The sequence below is a fragment of the Rhinolophus hipposideros genome (genome assembly GCF_964194185.1).
Source record: "Rhinolophus hipposideros genome assembly, chromosome: 15".
NCBI lineage: Eukaryota > Metazoa > Chordata > Mammalia > Chiroptera > Rhinolophidae > Rhinolophus > Rhinolophus hipposideros.
The window spans coordinates 596,916-615,061 of NC_138061.1; the positions used below are offsets into that span (position 1 = coordinate 596,916).

The following is an 18,146-nucleotide window of genomic DNA, read 5'->3' on the forward strand; positions in this document are numbered from 1 at the left end:
GCACGCAGCCCCTCTGTCCACTGAAGGACACACGGCCGTCACAGAAGCCTGCTCTTCAGGGAGCAGCACCGCTCACAGCCCACAGACGCTGGCAGCCCCCAGTGACCTCGTCTCTGAGGACAAATGTGCAGTGAGAGGACTGAAATTCTGGGGTCGCCAAAATGCGACAAGAGGACAGGGGGCCACAAGGGGGGCCGTGCGTGTTCCTGGGGCAACAAGGCCAACGCTGGAATCCAGCACAAGCGGGGGCCTTGGGGAGCTTCTGGCCTCGGGGAGCCTGTGAGCGGGGCGGATGCCCTCAGAGGTGTCAGCAAGGGCCACCGGCCGGAGACGGGCGTGCCGGGGGGTTAAGCCCGTGGGCGCCCCAGGCACACAGGAGGGAGGGGGCTAGGGAGAGCGGAGAGCACACCTCCAAGGGCCAGGACACCTCTGCAGTCTGGGGCCAGCACACCTGGCAGGTGCTCACTGCCTTGGCTCAGCATCGGCAGCAGTTCAAAAGTCTCAAGTGGCGATTAAAGGAGAGATTCCAAACAAGATACTGAACCGCTGGGGGGAGGGGTGTGGTCTCAGACCCCCCCCCCCCACCAGCCTGAATCGTCACCATGCAGGCCCTGTGTCCAGCACTGCCCACCTGCCATCCAGGGTCACCCTCAGCCAGCCCTGGTCACCCTCAAGGCCACCCCCAGTCGGCCTCGCCTTCCTTCCCAGGTGCAGGGCCCCTCCTGGTGCCTGTGGCCTTTGCTGACACCTCTGGTGGCCCCCAGCCAGCCGCAGGTGGGGGTCAGTGCCCCTCCTGGGCTGGGACTGGACCCTAGGATGAGAAGGGAAGAGCTAGGACGAGCCCAGGTTTCCAGCGCAGCCACACATGGCCAGTGGTGCCAGTGACGGAAACAGAGAGGGGCCTGGGGGCTTCTCACCTAGTGACTATTGGGCCACGAGCCGAGGGCAGCTGGGACCCTCGGAGCCTCTTCTTGGCCAGCTCCTGGCTGTCCCCCAACCACCCCAGGGGACCTGTTTAAGCTTGCTCTCCTTTGGCTGTGACGGCGGCAGGTCCGGGAAGTGGCCGAGACACTCCCCCTTTGCTGCTGCAGCCCCTGGTCACTCTCAGGCGAGGACCCAGCCAGTGTGGGCCGGGGTGGGGACAGGGGCCGGGAGCTCAGCCATAACTAGACTCGGAAACCGACTTCTCGACTCTCATGCCTGCAAGGGAATGGGCCCCATCCTCTGACAAGAGCCACCGTGGCCAACGTTCAGGGAGTAGCAGCAGGACTCGGACGAGCTGTCCTCCTGGGAGGTTGAGGGCGGAAGCTTCCAGAGCTTTCCCGTGTGTCTTCCTCCAACCTCCTGAGCAGCTGGGCAGTGGAGAGCCTCGGGCGGTGGGATGGGAGGCCGGCCTGAGCAGCGTGACGAGACTGCCCAGCCTTCACGGAGGCGCCACTGTGCCTTCACCCGGGCTTGGCGGAAACGCAAGTCAATCAAGTGTGACCATGTTAAAGCCGGCTCGAAGCATGGCGGTCCTCTGCTCAGCGTGCCCATGACGGGAGGCAGGTACGCCGGTCTTCTACTCCAACACCTAAGCACTTGGGAGTCGCTGTCACATCTGCCCATGCTTTATAGGACGACAGAGGACAGGGTGACCAACTCTGATCAACATGTGAATTACTCTGGATTAGGAGACTCCGAAAGCGCTGGCTGGTTTACTAAACAATACCACAATCCGAAATTGTGTGTGCAGCGTAATGGTGCCTAAAAACAATAAAACTATAAAAAACACATTACAACCCAAAGGAAACACATGACCTTTTCTGATGGTGTCCGAGTGCTGGCTGGTAAATAGCCCCACACTTTCCCTAATTCCTGAACTCCGTGTGGAGTAGCCACTACCATGGGACACAGGGGCAGCACCAAGCTCGGGCTCTCAGTTGGGCCTCTCGCTAGCCGCCCTCCCCCCCCAGGCTTCATCTGTGAACCAGCCAGAGGGCCCATCACACACACAGGGGACATGAAGACGCCCCCTGGGTCGCGCCCCCGCACACGGTAGCTGTGTGGGCCACGTGGTACTACTGGCTAGATTTACCCGCTCACACCGAGGTTTGCCAGAGGCCCCAGAGCACCCCAGGCCCAAAGGGAACCGACGATTATGTTCCTACACCGTTGGGGACGGTTCCTTCGCCTGAAAACAATAGAAAATTTACCCACTGATGTAATGATACACATGGCACATTCAGCCCTTTCGTAAGACGACCCAGACCCAGACGAACACACGCACGTTTTAGAACCTCTTGGAAAGAGAACACAGGCATGACAGCCCGATGTGGCCTCTACATGAATCTAAGATTTCACGTCCTGAACCTCACTTCTGCCGTGAGGAACCGCATGGTGAGGAAGGGGCCGGCGGCCGCGACCCACCTCGGGGAAGTAGTCCTGCGGGAACTTCTCCTTCTCCAGCATGGGTGTGCTCTCCAGCGTGTCCGAGTAGATCTCTTTGCCGGTGACCTTTTTATACTTCTTAGCTGGAAAAGAGCAGGGAATGACATGAATTGCCTCATCACGACACCCCACCCAACAGCCAAGCGCTGCACAGGGTCTGTGTCCGGCCCACGCAGCCCTGTGGGGCCCGGGCAGGCCAGCTGCTCCTGGGGACACCGTGGCTGGCACACTGCCGCCCCACCTGGAATGTAACACTCCACTTCATTATCCCCTAAGAGCTCCCAGCCGGTAGATTTACGGGGGCTAATTGGCATCCTCTGTTAAAACGTGAGTATATTTAAGAAGGCTGTGGAATTACCATTTGCTCACACCTTAATACGAATTTATTTAATAACATTGATTTCCTCCTTGCATGCAGCCAACATCATTCATGTCCAAGGACAAGGACTTTTTATGCGAGACGGAGACAGAGGGGCACTCCCCAGGTACCTGCCTGTCACCTCACCGGATGTGGCTCGTGTGCTCCAGAACCGGCTGGGCTGCCCCCTGTCACCGGGCTGCCCCCTGCACACAGGGTTGCTCTAGTTCTCTAACGCCTGGGCCTGGGCCTGAGCTTCCCTCAGACGGAATCCCCATGCCATGGTGGGGTCTGGTGAACAAACACACGAGTCTAGTCCTCAAACCTGTGGGGGGCCCAGGTCAGTGGGGGGCTGCCAGCCTCCCCACAAGATGCCACACAGGGAGCTTGGGCAGCATGTGGGGCTGCAGAGACGAACACAGGGAGACGCCAGCCCAGACGGCCACCATACCTGCTCCCACCAGCTGCCAGCCTCGCATCTCATGTCCCTCTGTTCCTGGGCCACCAATGTCTGAGCCAGGGTGATGTTAGGAGATTCTTGGGGACCAATAAATGACTAGCTGTGCAGCCAGAGGATGTCATGCTCTGTGTCCCACGAGCAGCTCAAATCTGTAGTTTCTGGAGGGCCATCCACCCCAGGGACCCACAGGCGTGAGGCAGGGATGCAGTTGTCTTGGGACAGGGCGCTGGGCCCCTCCACTGTGAGTTGGATACGGAGCAAACCGCAGGCACAAGCAAAGCACTAGAGGTGGGGCCTTGGAGAGGCTGAGTGTGGAGCCCCGGGCAGTGATCTGGACGAGAATTTTAGCGACTTAGGGAACGTGGAACAGAGCACGTGGAATGGAGCCGTTCCTGGGATAGAGCTGTGGGCACTCTGTACCCACTGTTTTCTGCTCTTGTTCCCAAACACGGAGATGACCTCACTGCGTCTGGTTCTGAAGCTGGTCCCCTGAGGTCCCCTTACCAATCAGCGTCACCTCTGAAGGCCCATCAGAGTAAGACGGACCAATCGGCTGGGAGGTGGGAGCCCCAGGGGCAGGGCCACAGGCTTCTGTAAGTAAACGAGTGACCCCCACGTGGCTGATTCCATTCATAACACCATTTGTGACTGGAAACAGCACAGAAGCGTGTCTGATCACAAGAAGCTCCTACCACGACCACCCACCACCTCTGCAGGACAGAAGCTATCAAATGTCACCCACACGGCCGGCGTCACACTGGGGGAGGTGGACGAGGGCTTGCACAGGCATGGCACACTGTCTCCAGGAGGCAGGCAGATGACGTAACATCGCCGTGGGGACAAAGGCCCTGAGAACAGGTGTCCCACGGGCACCGCGGTGGTGCTCACGGGCTTCGGCTTGCAGTGTGACCTCACCCCAGTCCCGTCCATGGCTCTGACCCCTTGGAGCACGGAGAAGATGGGCACGGGACACAGATAAGGACACAGGACGTGGTTTGGACCTCTGGGTGCACAAGACTGGGGACAGTGTCATCCTGGGAGAAGGCACAGAGCCGCACGACACGGAGCACACACCATTACCGAGCATGGCCACAGGGAGAGGCCTGAGTGACACTGACAGAGGAGCCAGGCCAGCCCGGAAGGAGGAGGGACACACAGGGAGCCACTGCCAGAGCGAGAGGGCGGGGCCTGTCTGGAGGGATGAGCACGGGGAGCAGGAAGACGAAGGGGAGCCCCGGGCCAATGAGGTGACCTCCGCTCCTCCAGGTGGTCACCTCGTCCTGTACTGGAAGGTGCTCGATCACACCACCGGGAGGGGTGGCCTGAGGGGCTCTCAGATCTGCTGACCCCTGGGTGGGGAGACGGTGGCGCGACTCACACTGTCCCTCACCGATGAGGGCGGTGTGCCCATCGCCACGCTGCCCCCCAAAGGCCCTCAGCCAACAGCCAGGGCTCAGCGTCAACCTCACCCATGCCTGAGGATGAAGAGCATTCTTCCTAAAAGTCTGTTCAGGCTCCGGGTTCCTCATGGCCGAGGCTGACACACCACAGTAGGTACAGGAGCCCATTCGTGAGCTGCATGGTGGTGGGTGACCCCAGACAGACACTCTGGGCAGACGCCCAGGACAGACTCCCCCCAGACGGACGTCCCCAGGATGGACACCACAGGACAGACGTCCCCAGCACAGATGCCCCAGGACGGACGCCCCTAGGATGAATGCCCACTGGACAGACACCCACAGGACAGGCACCCCTGGGACAGGTGGCCCCAGCCCTCAACGCACTGGGTGTGTGCCGACGCAAACAGACCAGCAGTGCGTTCACCTGGGACAGCCATGCTGCACAGCAAGGGTCTGCAGTATTTTATGAAAATGCAGAATAGGGTGGGGACTGCAGGAAGGCAATTTTGCTCAAGATAAAAACCTGTGTCACGTTGGAGGAAAGAGAAAGATCAGGGGAGCTGTGGGGGTGGCAGAGGTCTTCGTCCTCTGTTAAAAAAAATAGACTATTTTTAAAGCAGTTTTTTTTTAACAGTATTTTTTTTTTTAAGATTTTTTATTAGGGAAGGGGAACAGGACTTTATTGGGGAACAGTGTGTACTTCCAGGCCTTTTTTCCAAGTCCTTTCAATCTCAGTTGTGGAGGGCGCAGCTCAGCTCCAGGTCCAGTTGCCGTTACTAGTTGCAGGGGGCGGAGCCCACCATCCCCTGCGGGACTCGAGGAATTGAACCGGCGACCTTGTGGTTGAGAGGACGCGCTCCAACCAACTGAGCCATCCGGGAGCTCAGCGGCAGCTCAGCCCAAGGTGCCCTGTTCAATCTTAGTTGCAGGGGGCGCAGCCCACCATCCCCTGCGGGACTCGAGGAATTGAACCGGCAACCTTGTGGTTGAGAGCCCACTGGCCCATGTGGGAATCGAACCGGCAGAGTTCGGAGTTAGGAGCAGGGAGCTCTAACCGCCTGAGCCACCGGGCCGGCCCTTAGAGCAGTTTTATGGTTACAAAAAATAAGTCTTTTATTTCATTTTCTTGTCTTACTGCATTTGCCAAGATTTCCACGATGATGTTAGACACATGAGAGTGGACAGCTTCTCCTTATCACTGATCTGGGGGAAAAGCATCTACTTTCTCACTGCTAAGTCTTAGGTATTTGTAGCTTTTTGCATCAAGTTGAGGATGTTCTCCTCTATTACTTGTTTGCTGAGAGCTTCTATCATGAGCGGGTGTTGGATTTTGTCAGACGCTTTTTCTACCTATTGATGTGATCACGTGATTCTTCTTCTTTAGCCTGATAGAATATTCCAGAGGGAGTTTCCCTCTGCTTCTATCTTCTGGAAGAGATTGGAGAGAATTGGTATCATTTCCTCCTTAAATGTTTGGTAAAAATTTACCATTGAAACCATCTGAGCTTGATGTTTTCTTTTTTAGAAGGTTTCTAATTATTGATTCAATTTCCTTAATAGGTAAATGCCTATTCAGACGATTTAGTCCTCCTTGGATGAGTTTTGGTAGATTGTATCTTTGAAGGACTTGGTCCAAGTTATCAAATTTATAGGCACAGATTTGTTCATAATACACCTTTAATATCCCTTTAAGGTCCAAAGGATCAGTGGTGATGGCTCCTCTTTCATTTCTAATATTATTAGTAATTTGTCTCCTTTTTTCCTGGTTAGCCTGGCTAAAGCTTTATCAATTGTATCGATCTTTTCAAGAACCAACTTTTGGTTTTGTTAATTTTCTCTCTTGAGCTTCTCTTTTCAATTTCATTGATTTATACTTCAGTTTTTATTTCTTTGCGTATGCTTGCTTTGGATTTAAATGGTTCTTCTAGTTTCTTAAGGCAGAAGCTTAGATTATTGAGTTTATGTCTTACTTTTTTCTAATACATGTGTTTGCTGCTACAAACACTGCTTTCACGACATCCTAAAATTTTTGATAGGCTGCACTTCCATTTTTATTTAGTTCAAAATATTTTTAAATTTCCTCTTGAGACTTCGAGTCATGTATTATTTAGAAGTGTGTTGTTTAATATCCCAAGTATTTTGGGGTTTTTCCAGTTACATTTCTGTTACTGATTTCTAGCTTAATTCCACTGTGGTCTGAAAATATACTTCGTATGATTTCTGTTGTTTTAAACGTGTTGAGGTGTGTTTTGTGGCCCCGCATGTGGTCGTCTTGGTGAATGTTCCATGTAGCCTGAGAAGAATGCACTCTGCTGTTGTTGAACGGATTATTCTATAAACGTCAATTGTGTCCAGGCGACTGACAGCTCTGTCAGACCCTCGAGTTCAGCTGATTCTCTGCCCGCCGGGTCTGCCCACCTCTGAGGGAGGGCGTTAAAGTCCACTATCATCAGCACGGTGGATTCATCTGCTCCTCCTCGCAGCTCTGGCAGCTCTTGCCTCATGCATTTCGATGCTGTTGGTGGGGGCGTACACATTAAGGTTTGCTACGTCTTCTCGGAGAACTGACCTCTCTGCCACTACGTACGTAATGCCCTGTTTATTCCTGATAATTTCCCCGGATCTGAATTCTGCTGTGTCTGAAATTAATATAGCTACTCCTGCTTTCTTTCCAACAGTGTTGCAGGGGATATCTTTCTCTGTCCTTTTGCTTTCTATCTTTATGTGTCTATATATATTTTAAGTGGGTTTCCAGTAGACAACTCACAGTTGGGTCTTGTTTTTTTAAACCACTGACAGCCTGTCTTTTAATTGGTATATTTACGCCATTCACATTTAAAGTAATTATTGATGTAGTTACAGTGATATTTGTAACTTCCATATTTGTAACTTTTCTATTTATTGCCTTTGTTCTTCATTTCTTTTTTGGTGTTCCACTCCTTTTCTGCTTTCTCTGGTTTAATTGAGCATTTCATATGATACTAATTTCTCTCTTCTTTTAGCATATCAATTATACTCCATTTAAAAAACATAAGTGGTTGCCAAAGAGTCTGCAATATACATTTACAACGAATCCAAGTTTATTTTCAAATAACACCATATATCTTCACAAATAGTGCAGGTTCCTTTTAACTGAGAAATCCCAATTCCTCCCTCCAAACCCATCATTTGTTCTACTCATCCATAAGCTATAGTCACCCAATATATTGTTGCTATTAATACTGTGAACAAAACTTATCCGTTAGATCAATCAAGAATAAGAAAAATAAAATATTTCATTTTATTTTTTCTCTAACACTCTTTAAATATCCAAGTTTCTGACCTGTGTCATTTTCCTTATGCCAAAGAGCTCCTTTTAATATTTCTTGCAAGGAAGGACTACTGGAAACAAACTCCCTCAACTTTGGTTTGTCTGAGAAAGTCTTTATTTCTCCTTTACTTTTGAAGGACAATTTTGCTGGATACAGAATTCTAGGTTGGAGGGTTTTTTAAAACAACTTAAACATTTCATACCACCCTCCTTGCTTGCATGGTTTCTGAAGAGAAGTCAAATGTAATTCTCATCCTTGTTTCTTTATAGGTTCAGTGTTCCCGCCCACCTCTCCCCCAACTTCTTTCAAGACGTTCTCTTCATCTTTGGTTTTCTGCATTTTGGATATGATATGGTTAGGTGTAGATTTTTTGGTATTTATCATGTTTGATGCTCTCTAAGTTTTCAGGATCTGTGGCTTTGTGTCCATCATAAATTTTGGAAAATTGTTGGCCATTATTGCTTCAAGTATTTCTTCTGTCCCTTTCTCTCTTACTTTTCCCATTACACACATGCTATACCTATTGCAGATGTCTCACAGTCGTTAGACATTTGTTCTGGGTTTTGTTTGTTTTGTTTTTTTTGTCTTTACTTTTTCAGTTTGGCAAGTTTTTAATAACATACCTTCCAGTTCGTTGATTCTTTCCTCAGCAATGCCCAGTGTGCTGAGCCCATCCGAGGCACCCTTCATTTCTGTGCTTTTGATCTCTAGTTTTTCCTTTTAATTCTTTCTTAGATTTCCATCTTTCCTCTCTTGCATGTTGTCCACTTTTCCCATTACAGCACTTAGCATATTCGTCATAGTGATTTTTAACTCCCAGTCTGATAATTCTAAATGTAAGCCACATCCAAGTCTGGTTCTTACGCATACTTTTTCTCTTCAGACTGCATTTTTACCTGTTAGCATGCCTTGTAGTTTTCTGTTGAAAGTAGCACGTGAATAATTGGGTTGAAAGAATTTCGGTAGACAAGCCTTTCACATGAGACTTTATGTTTATCTGGCGAGGAGCTGGGCTGTGTTTCCTGTCTGCCGGGCTCTGTTCCTGTCTTCCGGGCTGTGTTTCCTGTAAGGTAAGAGGCTAAAATACCCTCCAGTGTCCTTGTTCCTGTCCCCTCTGCTGTAGTGGGCTTCCTGTGACTCCTTCTCAGACAGAGTGTGAGGTTTGCAGGACTTTCCATCATGAGGCATTGCTGTGATGATGGGGAGGGAAACGTCCTATTGTCCAATGTCAGCTCTCAGTATTTCTGTCAGCATGTGCCCCCACGTGCTTCTCAGCACCACCCCTACGTCAGGTGGGGGAAGGAAGGCAGAGGGGCTGGCGCTTGTCAGGCCCTGCTGAGACCCCAGGGGGGTGGGCCCTGATGAAATGGGTTCCGGTGAAGACCAGGTACTCTGGGCATACTTCAGAATAGCTACTTGCCCATCCCTGGAGAAGCACAAGGGAGGTTTCCTCTGATCATCACCATGAGAACGTGGTGGGCACCCCCCGAGCGTGGGTCCCCAGGCATTTCTCTGTCTCAAGCCAACCCATGCTCAGCCCCCAGCATTGGGTCAAGCACCTTTCGGTGTTCTGACCAGTGTGGCTGCAGCAACACTTACCAGGTCTTTGCCTGGTCAGCTCTGGGGTCCCAGAGCCACCTGCCCGTCTCTGCAGCTTTGGGGGCAGTGGTTTGTCCTGTGACCCTGCTGCACCGAGGGATCTAAGAGCCGTCTAATTCCAGTTTGTTTGGCTTGTTTCTTGTTGTGAGGATGGGAGCGACGACTTCCAAGCTCTTCACATGTTGAACCGGAAACTGGAAATCACTTTCATCCCTTTTCAGCTGTACCTTTTGGGTGTCCTGAAATTTCTAGCTAGGTAGCTATTTGTTAAAATTCAGGCTAGTTTGTTCTAAACGTTTATTCAAACTTTTCACAAATTCTGGGTTGCTTTTGCTGTAATTTAATTCAAGGCAGAAGAGTGAGCTCGGAGAGCAGGGGCCGCACAGCAGGCAGCAGGCAGCCCACCCCCGCCTGAGACGCCAGTTGGCCTGTCTGCCAGCCTCTGCTCCCGCCACCCTACACCCCGCCCCCGCCGTGGGGCAGCAGCGATCTGCTGTGCCGGGCCACTGTGAGCGTCCTGACTGACACGTGCTCCTCACACACACGAGTGCTCAGTGCACCCACTGCCTGTCACCGTCACAGCTCTTGTCACGGACAACGGCCCCGGGTGAGGTCACAGTCCCTCTAACACGTGGTTTTAAGTGAACCGAGGGCCAGCGGGCAGTTTGTCAGACCTGATCCAGTAATAAAATGTCTGCAAATGGTCTTTAAAGAAAGGGCAAGATCAATGGAGCGGCCGGTACATGTGGCAGTTTCGGCACAGCCCCACCTGCCGTGTGCTGTGGAACGGCCCCTCCGTCACTCACTCACAGCTTGGTTGCTGGAGGACATGGCACAGCAATGCCTGGTGTCTAGTAAGATCGTGGGAACAGTGGCCTTTGGCTCCCGTCTCTCACCAAGTTCCTTGGTGGAAAGTCAGGTGCTTGTGTTTAAAAGCGTGTAAAGAATCCTCATAAAATAGGGCCAGTGAAAAATCACCCTGCTGGCTTGCGTCCTGTTCTCAGAGCTGATGAAATCGCTACTCAAGCAATTTAGACAAGACTCTGCTTCTCAATTTCGTAAGAGGCGCTCGGCCTCCCAAGTGAGCAACGGTAATGAATCTGAACACACTGACATAATTAGTTGCTCTCCACAGTTATTACAAGTTTAACGACATTTCAAATTAATGTGATCTGGCTCAACAGCCTAAATGGAGTCCAGAAGAATTTACCCAGAGCATGAAAAGGTAACAGCCCGGGAAGGTAACTGCACAGACGCCGACTGGAAAACCGTCAGCCTTGAGACCCGAGACGCAGACGAGGGCTGTGCCTGCAGGAGCGTTTTAGGGTGAATCTTCTCAACGGACACATGGGACTCACCCGTTAGACACGAGACAACATTTTCCACAAACATGCTCTTGTCCATTCTTTTCTTTTTTTTTGAATATGCCATCTTCTCATTCTGCTTTCATTTTTTCACATTTATAGGGACACCGATACAACACCGTTTCATTCTCCTCTTAACTCTAAGACAGTCAGAATCCCCTGCCTGATCCCTGGGGGTAGAGGGGTGGCAGGGGTGGGGAGCCGGGAACGATGGCTGGGGGCCATTCCGGGGGTGCCGGCTGTCTCAATTTCAGGGAAGCCCGAAAGCCAGGTTTTCACACGAAGCCCCTGTTTAGGGGTTGCGGCAAGTGACTCAAACCCAGACCTGCCAGTCCTCTCCCAGAGACACTGGCAGAAGGGACCAGACGCGCCAGCCCACTGGGCAGTGGGTGGGGAGTCCACCAGGACAGGAAACCCCAGGAGGATTCCTGGGCAGCTGACAGCATGGAGTCTTACCTTTGAAGTCAAACTGGTAGATGTTTTTTAAGGATTCGTGCAGGAAATAAAAGCTTCCTAGTGCCTGCAGAGCAAAAGAAGAAACCAGGTGAGAGACCAGCCCGGGGAGGATCCTAAGGCAGCCATGAGCGGAGAGTAAAAAGCTGCGCATTATACGTTAGTCACAATCCCTGCGAGACGACATGTGAACTACGATGACCTACCCACTGCCAACACGAGGGAGCACTGCCAGCGGCTTCTCCTCCAACGGGCACCATCGAGCACCGTCTCACTTCCGCCAGGAGACCCGCTGTGAGCAGGGTCCAGTGGGTGAGGGCTCAGTGGAGCGGGATGGCCCCCAAGCACAGGGACACAGCTCCGTCATGCCACACGCTGGCCCTGGCCCTGCCCACCCAAAGCTCCCACAGGCGGCGCGGACACTGGCTGCTCTCTGCCCAGCCTCCCCCGACCTCATCCTCAGCAGGGAGCTGCAGCCACTTCTCCAGGGTCAGCAGCCTGCCCACCACCAAGTGGACAGCAGCCAGGGCAGCTGCCAGGTGCCAGGAGCTATTCTGGGTGCCGGGGGGCAATCCTGCTATCCCCACCCAGGAAAAGGCAGACCTGCAGTATGTGTGCAGTATGCTGCTGTACGCATGCGTGTGTGTACGTGTGCATATATGTATGCATGTGTATGAGTGTGTATAACTGTGTGTACACATACATGTGCATGTCTGTGTGTGCATTGCATGGATGTGTGCATGTATACACACGGGCATAATGGGTATGTGTGTAGATGTGCGTGGATGTGCGCCCTCCACCCTGGACTCGGGGCTCCCGCCCGGTGTGACTTCGGCTCCACCATGTGTGCTGTGCTCGGCAGGGAAAGCTGGAGCGGCACCGCTGAGCAGCGACACACCTCCCATGCTGAGCAGGCCCTGCACACGCACCCACACACAGGCACCCACACCGGCGTGCCTGATGAAGGCGGTAGCACGCCACAGCCAGAGGCTGCATTGCCGGGCCTCCCTGCCCTGCATCCCGACTACCACCCACATGCAAGCCGCTCGGGCCAGCTGACACGTGACGGACGCCTTTGGGCCAGAAGGAGCCCCCCAGAGATACAATGCAGCCGGCCGACGAGAGTGGGCTTCACGGTCCACAGGTGCCTCTGCCTCTCGCAGGCTGAGCAGACGGGGAGCCTGCACCTGGCCCCGGGCCCAGGCCCCGCCCACCCTCAGCCCTTTGGGTCTCTTGCTCTTTTTCCAAAACCAAAATATTGTTCCAGTGTTTCTCTTTACCAGCATTATTGAGATGTAGTTGACAAATCACATCATACAAGTTTGAGACGCACAACGTAAGAATCGGGCATTTGCTATACGTGAAGTGACCGCCACGAGGAGTTCACACATCTGTCGCCCACATTGTCCGTTTGCTTTCCCGCGGTGAGAATTTTTAAGACCTGCTCCCTTAGCAACTTTCAGATACACAGCACAGCACGGAGCCGGTCAGCACAACAGTCCCCAGGAGGGAGTGTGTGACGTCACCGGGTGCCAAGAGCGGCGTGAGGGCGGAGCATAGGCGGGAAGGCAGCCAGCAGGGCCGCGGCACACCCCCCTCCCATGGCCGGTGCCCGGCTTCTCTGCCATTACACAGTTGGCAGACTCAGGCCACGGACAGTGCGTGGTCCCGAGGAAGAAGGCTGCAGGCTGCACCCGGGAAACTTGGACCCACCGCCATCAGCCCTTTGAAAGGACATTTTCTCATTTGCCTCCGATAAAGCACTCGGAAACAGTGTAAGTAATAAATGGCACTGCAAACATTTAAACTACTCCCTCATTGAATGGGAAAAGCTAATATAATATTATGAAGTTTACAATAAATAAATGGAAAATAACTTGCCAATGCAGATATGGAAACCGTAATTCATAGAGTCAGAAAATCCATAATTAGCTCTAATGAATATTTAAAGTCAAAGTTTAACTAACTTTTTCAATGTTTAACCTACTCTATCAGTACAGTTCTGGGCCCCATTTGTCACAGGACACGACGACATCTGAACAGAAATGCTCCCGGGCCTGCTGACGAGGACGCCGTGCTCCAGGGCCCTCTGACCGCAGCTCCTGTCAACAGTGTGTTGGACACGTCTGAGAATATTGACCCCTGGCGTGTTTTGCTAAAAACAATTAAAATATGTTTTACCTATTGATAAACTTGACTGTCAAGAGTGCCCATGCGTCTCTGTGAGTGTGACGCAGCCCGGCAGGCGCAGCAGGCAGGGGCCTTGACACGCCCGGGCAGGGCGGCGTCCGTGTGGGCACAGCAGGAAAAGCCAGTGTTCACGCACAGAGCTGAGCCCCTCGGGGCTCTGAGGCAGCTGCTCAGGAAGCTCAAGCTCCTGTGGAACGTAGAACGTGGAATGTGGAACGTGGCAAGGATGGGCTCAGGGACGGGCTGTGGCCTGGAGGCCCCAGTCCCCATCCCCTGGGCATTCACGGGAGTGAAAGCTGCCCAGTAGGCAACTCAGCTGCAGCAGCTGCTGCTAAAAAGCCAGTGTCTGTAAAGCTGTTCAAAGCAGCCCCACCCACCCTCAGTTTCCCTTCAAGTTGAGCTCTGAGAGCAGCCAGCCGCTCTGCAAACATGGCCTACCTGGAACGCTCACGGGCACTGAACACACTTGGACAGAAAGTGACGAGTGGCACAGAGGGCACACTGTGCAAAGCAACTGGTGGGCGTGCCCACCCGGGACGGGCACCCCCTGAAGGTGTGACTTGGGGTGTGGGGTGACTCAGGGGCGCAGCAGGAGGAAAGGACACACCTTGGCAGAAACGCCCCCATCACCTTTTATTTGCAAGCAAGTCAAACGCCCAGTGAACTATCGTTTCCGCACCTGGTCAGCCGCCAAAGTACACATCATTAACCTGCTGGCCTTTTACATCCGGCTTCCCCTGGAGACAGAAAATTCCTGACACTCAAACCAAACGGACAGAGCAGGACAGGCCCACGGGAACACACTTTTCTTGCCCAGACACTATGAAGGCGGAGCATACACATGCTTCTCACATATGAGCCCACGGTGGGAACGGACCCTTTGCCTGTGTCACCAACCTCCCTGCGGCCCTGTCGGCAGCTACCCATTTCCGACAGCACCGTGGGGATGGCCGGGTCTGAGCTCCAAACAGCCTGCGGGCGCTGAAGGAGCTTTCCTCCTAGAAGTCACAAGGGGACACAGACCACCTTCTGGATGCCGAGGGCCGGGGTGGGGGCTCCCCTGCGAAGCCAGCGGCGTGTCCTGCTGCCAGGGGCAGGGGACGGCACAGCGGGCGGCCAGGAGGCCGCCAGCTCTGTCCAGCGCCATGTGCATTTGGCGATTCTTCATGACTCCTAGATGGCACTACATCACATTGTTTCTATGGATAAAGCATTTTCAACTCATTATTTAACAAAAATAAAATTCATGGATCTGTGCACAGGACAAACAGCTTCCTAAGATACTGTTGGTAACCAACCCTCAAGTCTGCAACAAAATAGAGATGGTTAGCAGACCTGAGTTGGAATCGGTAGCTGGAATGAATCACGGCTGGGGACGCCTCTGAATCTGGAGTGACGGTCCCTCACTGGGCCCACTGTGTGCCCAGCAGGGGCACACCGGCTCTGAGGATGCCAGTACAGGCAGATGGGTACATCCCATAAACTCAGCACCCACGTTTCACACCCAAGGGCACGTCTGTGCGTGCACATGCAGAGCTCGCTCCCGGGACGTATGCGCAAAGCTGCACGGCCAGCACTTCCGGAAACTCCACCGGAAACCACCGTGGTCCTCACCAGGGAAGACAGGGAAATGGCTCACAGAGGAGTGAGTACCGCCAGGAAAACAAACCCCAGCACCAAACCACACAGGGGCCTCAGAACTGAGAAAAAGGGGCGCTCCTGCAACTCCAGAGCATGGCGCCAAGAAGCTAACGCAGAGAAGTGTGATGTGAGGGTTACGTGTGTCAGAAGAGGAACAAAATGACAAATGCAAAGAAAAAGGCGAGGTCATCTGGGCGGTAAGTGGGAGAGGGCTAAGGCAGGACACCACAGAGCTCAGCGACTGTTCTGGAAACAGCTTAGCTTGCAGGGGACTTCAGAGGCGCTCCCTGCACACTGCACTCCCAAGGCCACTGCCCCTTCCCCTGGAGAGGGCCACCATCTGACCAGCAGTGACCAAGGTGAGGGCAGCATGTGGTGGGGTCGCGGAGCCCTCAGGCCACATCTCTGTTGTCCTCTCAGAAACTTGCTTTGTTTTCTGTTCAGAGTTACTATTTCAGAGTTTTAGGGATGCTCAGTGTTGAGACGTGTGACCTCAGTTCTGATGCTTCATAATAATCCAACGTACAAAAATACTGCAGCTTATTTACCCACACTTCTGCTGGACACGAACACTGCTTCCAGTGTTTTTGCTACTATGCCTGGTGCTACAATGACCATCCTTCAGCACACATGTGTGTGTAGGTGCCACACGTGCGAGCATGGCTATGACATGCGGGCAAAGTTTCTGGTCACAGTGACGGGCCTCGTCCACAGGTGTCACCGGGTTGCCGTGACTCCCACACCTCCACCAGCAGTGGGGGAGGGCAGTGCCTGGTGCCCCCCATCCTGCCAGGACCTGGTGCCAGCAGACCTTGACCTGTGCCGAGTGGAGGCGTGTGAAATTGTACATCATTGTTGTTTAATCTGATTTCCATTATATCGGCATAGTTGAGCATCTCTTCTTAAGATTATTGGAAATTTAAGTTTCTCCTGTGAACTTCTTGATCATATCTTTTGTCCATTTTTCCTACTGATCTTTTTCTCATTTCGTAGGTTTTTAAAATTTTTACATATAATCTGGAATTATTTCTTTGTCTGTTACTTGCATTGCAAAGAGTTTCTCCCACTTTACACTGATCTCATCAATCTTTTCATGGCACCTTTCATTAAACGAAAGTTTTTAAAGTAGTCAAGTTAATCAATATATTCCTTTATGGTGTATGCTTTTATGTCTTATTTGGAAGCAGTTTCTTAATCTGACTCCACAATGATAGTCTGTGTTCTCCCGTTTAGGTTTCCACAACAACAGGGACATACTTCTTTGTGTGTGTGTGGGGGGGACACAAGGTAAAATCGAGTGTTGTTTTGTTCCAGACGGAATGGCACACTGTCAGGTCCCCTGCTGTGTATGTCACCACTCTCATGTGCCACATTTCCACCTTGCTGGGGGTCTTGATTCTGTCCCACTGCTCTGTTTTCCTATTTTAGAATAAGCATTGATACTTAGTAGCGTGAGCCCCACTCTGCTTTCCTTCACAACTGCTGTGGTTACTTTTGGCCCTGGTGTTTCCTTGTGACACTTCAGAACAACTGCCAGTCACACCCAGAACACCCTGCTGGGTTGCGATCATCAGGGCAGACACTGCAGGGTGGCTTGGGGAGAGCTGACATCTTGGTGACATTGCGTCTTCCTCCCCAAAAACACATATTGAGATTTAAAAATGTCTTATAATATTTCATAATTTTCTTCATAAAGTCTTGAAGATCTCTCATTAGATTCATTCTTTGGTATCTTCTAGTTTCTGTTGCTATCCGAAAACATATAATTTTAAACCACCATTGGTTTAGAACCATTTGTTCCCAGCCAATAAAAATGCTATGGACTTTTGTATATTAATCTTATATTCAGCAATCGTGCTCAGCTTACTTTTAGTTCTAATAATTACAGATTATCTGTGATAAATTTTGGTTTGTTTCTTCTTCACAATCCTTACATCATTTCTTCCTTTTCCTTTTCTGTCTTGTTGCACTGCCAGATGTTCTGGGTCCACGCTGAACTGAAGAGCCCGTCTCTGTGCTGAGAACAGACTCGTGTGTACTGGGCCCGGGGTGCTGAGGACAGGGCAGCAGAGGACAGACGTGAACATGGGATTTGCTGGTAAACTGAACATGGGCACGTAAGAAAAGGAGGGTCAGAGATAAGCATGGAGCTGAGGGGCTGCCATTTCCGAAGCAGCGGAGACCAATGCAGGCGCGGGATTTGGGGGGAAATGAGGACACTGGGACACACCGTTCGGCTGAGATGTCTGTGGCACATGCCACACGGGGACTTGGATTCATGTCTGAAATGAGAAGGGTCTTTTTTGACTTGTGTGTGAAGGTGTTTGAAGCTGTGCCGGTGCTGACGGGAGAGAAGAGCCCTGGGGCTCCATGGGTCAGCGGGTGGCCCCGAGGCATCATCAGAGCCCCACACAGGGCGGGGCTGCCCAGGGTGGAGCACAGGGGGTCGCAGGGCGTTTCTGGTTGGGTTGGTTGAGGGAGGGACTTGCTCTAGAGATTTTCAAGTGTGGAGCCAGCCTTGCACTCCTGGCTCCAACCCATTTGGTCATGGTGTATGTTTTGGGTCCTGCGGGGTCTGTTCCTAACACTCTTGTCAGTTTTGTTTCTGTTCTCAGAACCCAATGAAATTATTCTAGGCCGAGTCTCCAAAAACATCCCACTGGCAAATCCAAATGATTCGCTTCACGACACTTGGCTGCTTAGCAGCGTGGGACACATGTCCTCCCCTCCCCCTTCAAGCACCTTTATTTCCGATTTCTGGACACCACTCTCCGCCTCTCTGGAATCTCCTCCTCCAGGTGACAATGACACACTGGATCTGCTCAGGGTCCCCCCCGAAGCTTGCCCCTCCCTCTGTGGTGGCCTCACGCCCCCGTCCTCCTCTGTGTCTCACACGCATAGCACTGGGCCCCCTGCGAGGCGGCCCCACGGGCCTGGGGC

The 18,146-nt window shown here is 52.3% G+C and overlaps 1 protein-coding gene across 2 annotated transcripts in view; it reads right to left on the reverse strand.

Moving 5' to 3' along the window:
* Nucleotides 1-18,146, reverse strand: part of INPP5A (inositol polyphosphate-5-phosphatase A) — a 163,515-nt gene that overhangs the window by 52,950 nt on the left and 92,419 nt on the right. For both annotated transcript variants that reach the window (XM_081073879.1, XM_081073880.1), the window contains exons 5-6: nt 11,379-11,442; nt 2,410-2,513 (exon numbers count right to left, since the gene is read on the reverse strand). In XM_081073879.1, coding sequence (XP_080930005.1) covers nt 2,410-2,513; nt 11,379-11,442 — 168 coding nt within the window. The remainder of the gene's footprint in view (nt 1-2,409; nt 2,514-11,378; nt 11,443-18,146) is intronic.